The sequence below is a fragment of the Phocoena phocoena genome, chromosome 8, assembly GCF_963924675.1.
Source record: "Phocoena phocoena chromosome 8, mPhoPho1.1, whole genome shotgun sequence".
NCBI lineage: Eukaryota > Metazoa > Chordata > Mammalia > Artiodactyla > Phocoenidae > Phocoena > Phocoena phocoena.
The window spans coordinates 61358236-61365229 of NC_089226.1; the positions used below are offsets into that span (position 1 = coordinate 61358236).

The following is a 6994-nucleotide window of genomic DNA, read 5'->3' on the forward strand; positions in this document are numbered from 1 at the left end:
GAATGAACAAATCACACATATCACTGAATGTAAGAGGTTGGGGAGTGGGGCATGGCTTGTACCAGACAAGAAATAATATTTCTAGTCTTCCCTGGTGGTGCAGTGGTTAAGAATCCGCCTGCCAGTGCAGGGGACACAGGCTCGAGCCCTGGTCCGGGAGGATCCCACGTGCCGTGGAGCAACTAAGCCCGTGCATCACAACTACTGAGCCTGCATTCTAGAGCCCACAGGCCACAACTACTGAAGCCCGCACACCTAGAGCCCGTGCTCCACAACAAGAGAAGCCACCGCAGTGAGAAGCCTGTGCACCACAACGAAGAGTAGCCCCCGCTCACCGCAACTAGAGAAAGCCCGTGCACAGCAACAAAGACCCAACGCAGCCAAAAATAAATAAATTAAAAATATATATATTTTTGGTTATGTTTTTTCTCTTTAATGAGACAATTCTTTCAGGTATCGTCATCGGTATCAATGATGCCACTTCTACCCATATTATTCATAATAATTATAACAAAAATACTATTTAGTTTACATTTGCTGAGCTGTGTGTCAGGCTATGTGAAGTGCCAGATGTTGCAATGAACTTTTTTGTGCACTTTATCTCATTTAATCCTTAAAATCACACCTTAAGAATGATATCATTTTGGGTATTTTACAGGTAAGAAAAATGAAGTTCAGCAAAGTTAGCTAATTTTTCACAAGGTCAGAGCTAATAAGTAGCAGGGTTTTTTTTCAATCCAGGCTGTCTGATTTCAAAATTATGTTCTGAACTGTTATACTATCTTACTTTACTTGTCAATTAGCAGTGCAAGCATCTCATGAATAATGAGACTGTATCCTCTTGTTTGTGAGTTTTTAATTTTAAATATATCCCCCACAGTGTTCACCAAAATTCATATACTCTTCTATTCAAATTCATATTCATAGCCTATTCTATTCTATTCCATTCCAGGCAGTTTTGCTTCAATTCTCTTTCTTATTTACTTGAAATTCTCAGAATACACAAACACATTATTCATCGATGATTTGGTGTACGTTATCCTCCCTTTCTTTTCTGGTTTTTTTCCTCTTCTCTTTTGGACAAGTATCTACTTATCTTTATCACCCATTTCATACCAAGAGCTTCACTCTCTGATCTCATAAAGCCTTGTATACACTCATTTATAGTCACTTGTTATATGCATTACCTTCAGAATCTTCCCAACTAGATTCAGAATTGGGATGCAGCAGGGGACAAGGATTACTTGAAATTTATATATTATTTCCAGAATCAAGCATCCACATAAGTGGCTATTGAATAATAAAATTAAATTGGCATGTGTTGCTGCTGGTAACACTACGTTAATAACTACAAAGGCAGAGAAACCATCAGAGACAGGATAAGGAAGAGAGCAGACCTCCAATCACTTCTGGATGTAGATGTTAAACCATCTTGAGGAAAATGGAATTCCATTTGGTGTAAGACCATGAAAGAATTACAAGACAGCAGTGAATATCAAGCCACAAAAGCCCCTTTTTACATTGTCTTCAGTCCTATATTTATCACAGTATTACAATACAAGGGAAGAGGTAGCAAATCTACTTCCCCCTGGTTTCTGTCCTTCATGCGGATCTTTATAAGGTGACAGAGGAAACTAGGATAAGAGCGGTCAAAGGAGGAGGAGCAATAAGGACAGTAAAATACATAAGGAAAATCTTAGAAGAACAGTGGTGTCTTTAGGCAGAAGAACTTAGTGGAATTATGGCTGTTAGGTTCTGGACAATTAAAGAGAGAGAAGACATTTACAAGGAAGGCTAAATAAAATAATTGGTTTAAATAAAACATAGCAATGATCTAACTCCCAAATCAAACTGCAACTTGAATTCTTTAAGGGAAAGTAAGAATAAGCAGCAGAGTCTGTTTTCCACTTATATTAGCTGTTTACAACAACTCCTGTCATGGAGTCCAAGATAGAGATATATTTTCCCAAGGTCTCAACTAGCCCCTTATTTCTTTATGACTTAAATGCCTGCCCTCCCATGTGAGAGACATCTGAGTGAGAGATGTGAAGTAATTTAAATACACCAGTGCAATGAAAATAAATGTTTTTATTAGGCAGAGACCAGATGCTCAAAACTCTTCTTTATTTTTCTGTATCCAGATTTTGGGCTCTGAGGACAAAAAGGTCTTTCCTGAAAATCAGGAAAGGGAGCTTAGTGGTAATTGTGGGCCAGGGCATTAGCCACACCAGGCGCCACCTTGTGATAGGCAGCCTGCAACTCCGGGGTGAATTCATTTTTCAGGTTCTCAGCCAGCACAACCACCAGCACGTTGCCCAGGAGCTGTGTGGAAGAGTCGAGAAACGAGGGCATGGTTATAGAGGGACCCAGCTCGGACTCAGCATCTTTCAGCCTCATCACAAACTGTGCCCCTATAATATAATATAATTATGACATTCATCCAGAGATGTGTGGTTTTATCATCTGTTTCAAAAATTACTTTTCAGTTAGAACACTTTTGTACATGCTCTAGTGTTCAATTTTAATTCCCCAAGTAGATCATTTCAGCAATCTAATCTATATATTTCTAGATAAAGCAGTTATTATTTACTCTTCTCTCCCAGATACACAATATCTTAGTTACCACAATTTTGGCATTCTTCCAAAAATAATAAAGTAAAATAAAATATAACAAACTAAATTAAATAAATACAATTAAATAAAACAAAAATGCTCCATGAAGAGCAGAACTCATAGAAACAGAGGTCACACACACAGAATAGTTTAAGAATAGTATGGTTTAACTCATTTAAAAAGAAACAAAGTCATATTTCTGTCTGTAAAACAATAAATTAAGTATAACCATAACTTTGATAAAGGAATTATATTCTAATTATTACAGAACAGTTAATGTCTCAGTTAGTAACTTCCTTATCAATATTTCCCCTATTGGGCTCAGATTTTCATTCAGAATTAGCTTTGCTTACCTCATAAGTGGGCTACGGTACTGACATATCAAGAGCAAAGGGACAGTCTCTCCCAAGTTAAATTTGGAACTGTACATCTTAAGAGGCAGAATCTTGGCTTCAGTCTGGAAACTGTTTACAAATATGTAAGGCATTAAATCCGAAAGCCAAACCTTCAGGGCCCTTCTCTGAGGCTCAAGAGATGGATAATCTAGAATGTTATGCTGAATTCCCTTGACATTAAATTAGTTTATTTTAAAATGATTATGGAACATAACGCACAGTATTAGTTACTTCACTCTCTCTCTCATCGCCTTCCTTCTCCCCTCCCCTCCCTTTCCCTCTCTCTCTGACTCTCTGGCTCTGGCTCTCTCTCCTTGCCTCCTCTCGCTTTCCATCTCTCTTTCTTCCACACACATACCCCATCTTCATGAACACATACTGAACGTAGTCTATAAAGCAACATGGTAGCAGAAAATAGAAATAACCGTTGGGTAACTTATCACATAAAATTGAAATCAAATATTAAGGGATTAATTTTACTCCTAGACTTTTACAGAAGCTCCACTTTAACAAGGAATGAAAGCATATAACAAGCTGCCAGAGTCTCCTTCCATCCCTTGACCTCCTCACTCCCGACGTGGAGACACCAACACCTAGTATATAGTCATTGTTTGAGCTGGATCCAAGTCTTATCCCAGTGATGTTCTCTTGAATTCTCCAGTATTGGAGATTTTCAGGCCCAACTTCTTGTCTAGATTCATTGGCCAGTTTCAGAGGTGAAGGAACAAAAGAGAGTGTAGTAAGTCTTTATATAGTTTTTATTTTTTATGACCATTTAGAGGGAAGAATGGTACTTTCTTTCCTCATTTCCAGATCGTGAAACCCACAGCCTCTCTTACCCTCTTTCTAATCCTTTGAAAATCTCTTTGTCTCCTAAGGTCTGATTCTTATGATGACTTTTCTGTGCTCAGGAGTGTGAAAGGAAACTTCCTAAAATTCTCCTGAGGCTCCTCTGCTTCTGGGATGTAACCAGGTGGTTCTTAAACATACTGTTGGGATGTAGAGCATTCTCAGTGCCTACTGTGTGCAATGACCTGAGAAGAAACAAATAAATACTTAAAAAATCTTCTGCCTTCAGTTAATTCACAATATAGCGGTGAAACAGTAAACTGTAATGCATTGTCTATAACCTGGTGGTAAAACAGAATTATTATAAAAACACCTTTTATAGATGGAAGCAACATGTTCTGTTTCAGGTAGTCAGGTAAGTCTAAAATTAATCAACAGGAACATGATATAGATTTAAAGAAATGCATGTAAGTTAGAAGGTTCTCTAAATCCTTCTAATGTTACATTTGACAAAATTAATGCTCAAAGATACTTCATTACCTATGATGACACACACAGCAAATGTCTGATGAGTGGTTTATTTTCCTATATGCTTCCTCAGTGGTTTACTTTCTTTGTGCATTAACACAAAGAAACCCTATGCAATGGTCTATTGTTTGGATTGTCCTCTACTCCCAGGAGTTCTAAGACAAGAAATAATTATTCATTCATTGATTACTTCATTTAATAAGTATACAGTTACTGTCTATGGAGGACCTACTGTAAAAGGCACAGTAGTCACGTAGGATAGTACAAAATACGCAGAAACGTTTATACAGCACGGAGGGTGAGTGTGCTTGATAGGAAGAAAAGTGAAAAGTGGGTGAAGGTGGGTGGAGTGTATGGAAAAATTTCCTTCGGCAATACTGGAAAGCTCATTGAGACCAGGGTCAAAAGATATGTGAGCAGGTGGAATGTGAGCACTGAACTTTTACCTCAAAAGGGAGGGTAGGGTTAATTTTGAGGTCTTTTAGGGCAATTGGGAGAGGGAGGTTATGCCTTAGAACAGGAACATCTGATGTAGTATAGCATTGCTGCCTACAGCATGCAAGCAAGAGAAGTAGGAAAAAAGGAGACATAACAAGACTTTGAGCAATCATTATGTCTCTGACTGAGCACATTATTTTTTGAGTAATTACTGAAAATGGATCAGAGCATTAACCTGAAGTTTCTCTCTTAGGTTTGAGGTCTACCATAGAGCCCCTGTAATGCCGGTATCCTCTCTATATTTCAAGCCTTCTTGACAGTTTTTATGCTTTAAGATAGACGTTTCATCCATTACTGACTGTGTATGGCCCCCTTCCTTTTCTCATTTCCCTTGACCTTGACAAAGGCACCCTATCTGCAGACCTTCAGGGACCTTCCCATATCCTTAGGGAAAGAAATGAGTAAAAGGAATCAGGAAATTGTGCTGAAAGTTCTTTATTAGGCAGAAGCCATACCCTTGAGTGTAGACATTATTTCCCCAAGTTCAGAAAATAGAATCTAGGGAAATATGGTCTTCCGATGGTCACCAAGAAATAGGCCAGGATCTCAATGGTACTTGTGGGCCAAGGCAGTAGCCACACCGGCCACCACCTTCTGATAGGCAGACTGAAGCTCCGGGGTGAATTCCTTGCCAAAGTGGCGAGCCAGCACAACCACCAGCACGTTGCCTAGGAGCTGTGTGGAAGAGATAAAATGCAAGAGCATGGTTAGTAGAGGGACCCAGCTTAGAGTATTTAAGTCTCATCCCAAACTGTGTCCCTAGGGTATAAGCAGAAAGGTAGCTGAAGTGTAGGTGTTACTACTGATGTGAACCCATCCATATCAGCCTGAATTTATATTTAGAAATGTTTCTCTCTTTCTGCCTTAATCCAGAACGTGTTTTCATTTTTATTCTTTAGGACCATTTCAAGAAGCAATACAACATTTTATCCTCCTTCCTTCAAAGGGAAGAGATAAGAGGAAAATATTAATTAACATTTTTTAAGTGGATAAAAAAAGAAAGTCTTCTTTAAAAATTAGACACTCAAAATAAAGTGTGATTTAAAAAGGAGAAGGCATTGCAAGAGAACAAACAGAGGAGAACAAGAATGAATAAGAGGGGGTGATGGTTGTGAGCAAACAGGGTAAAATAAAGTACAATAAAGAAAATGGTCCCGAGGAGTCCATAGTGCCGTATCCAGAATACCTCTCTTCCATTCTAAACTGCATCCTGCCATTGAGCCCTCTCCCTATGACATGAGCTTGACCACGAAAAGAAGAAGGAGAGCATTGATGGTCCCATAGACTCACCCTGAAGTTCTCAGGATCCACATGCAGCTTGTCACAGTGCAGCTCACTCAGCGCAGCAAACGTACCCTTGAGGTCGTCGAGATGCTTCAGGCCCTCACCAAAGGAGGCTAGCACCTTCTTGCCATGTTTCTTCACGTTAGGGTTTTTCATAACAGCATCAGCAGTGGACAGGTCCCCAAAGGACTCAAAGAACCTCTGAGTCCAGGGGTAGACAACCAGCAGCCTGAGGGGTGAAAACAGCAAAAGGACAGAGGGAGTCAGCACCTGTCAGAATCTCAGGGGCTTTTTCTGTCCCCACGTGCCCAGCTGCCATTCACTCTCCTTAAGCCTGCCTTGTAAGCTGGATACCTACCTGCCCAGGGCCTCACCACCAACTTCCTCCACGTTCACCTTGCCCCATAGGGCAGCGACGGCAGACTTCTCCTCACCAGTCAGATGCACCATGGTGTCTGTTCGTGTAGTTGCTAGTGAACACGGTTGTGTCAGAAGCAAGTGCAAGCAGCCGCTGGCCTCGCTCTTCCTTTTATGCCCAGCTCTGCCTCCTGCCCTCCCTGCTTCTGTGACCAGATTGGCCCAGCCTGGGGTGTGGTTCCACAGGGTGAGGCTTGAATGATGACAGCCATACGTCTCCTTGGCATTCCTGGCACTGACTCCAGACCTTCAGCCCTCTCTCTGGGTATCTCCAGGTCCCACTCATTCCAGCAATACAAATTGCTCCTAAAATCATCATCCTTGGCAAGTTTACTTGTACAATTTTTAGAATCACAATGTAGTAATCTCTTAGAGACTGCCTCCTCTATTTTCTTAGTACACAAATGAAGAATCTGAGGTCCAGAATGTGGAAGGGATTTGCCCACTGTGATTCAACTGAAGACTCTCTG

At 40.4% G+C, this 6994-nt stretch overlaps 1 protein-coding gene across 1 annotated transcript; it reads right to left on the bottom strand.

Annotated features, from left to right (window-relative positions):
• Positions 1–5242: 5242 nt before the first annotated feature.
• On the bottom strand, positions 5243–6603 carry LOC136127266 (hemoglobin subunit beta). The gene is made up of 3 exons (XM_065882748.1): positions 6466–6603; positions 6114–6336; positions 5243–5498 (listed from the first exon to the last, which is right to left on the bottom strand). The coding sequence occupies exons 1-3, from the start codon at positions 6555–6557 to the stop codon at positions 5370–5372; spliced, it is 444 nt and encodes a 147-aa protein (XP_065738820.1). The 5' UTR covers positions 6558–6603; the 3' UTR covers positions 5243–5369.
• Positions 6604–6994: the final 391 nt, after the last annotated feature.

Excerpts from the sequence above, each read along its gene's own strand:
- LOC136127266 (XM_065882748.1), bottom strand. The coding sequence starts at position 6,557 with ATGGTGCATCTGACTGGTGAGGAGAAGTCTGCCGTCGCTGCCCTATGG. Across the intron at positions 6,337-6,465 it reads GGTGGTGAGGCCCTGGGCAG|GCTGCTGGTTGTCTACCCCT; the intron begins GTAGGTATCCAG and ends TTCACCCCTCAG. Across the intron at positions 5,499-6,113 it reads TGGATCCTGAGAACTTCAGG|CTCCTAGGCAACGTGCTGGT; the intron begins GTGAGTCTATGG and ends TCTTCCACACAG.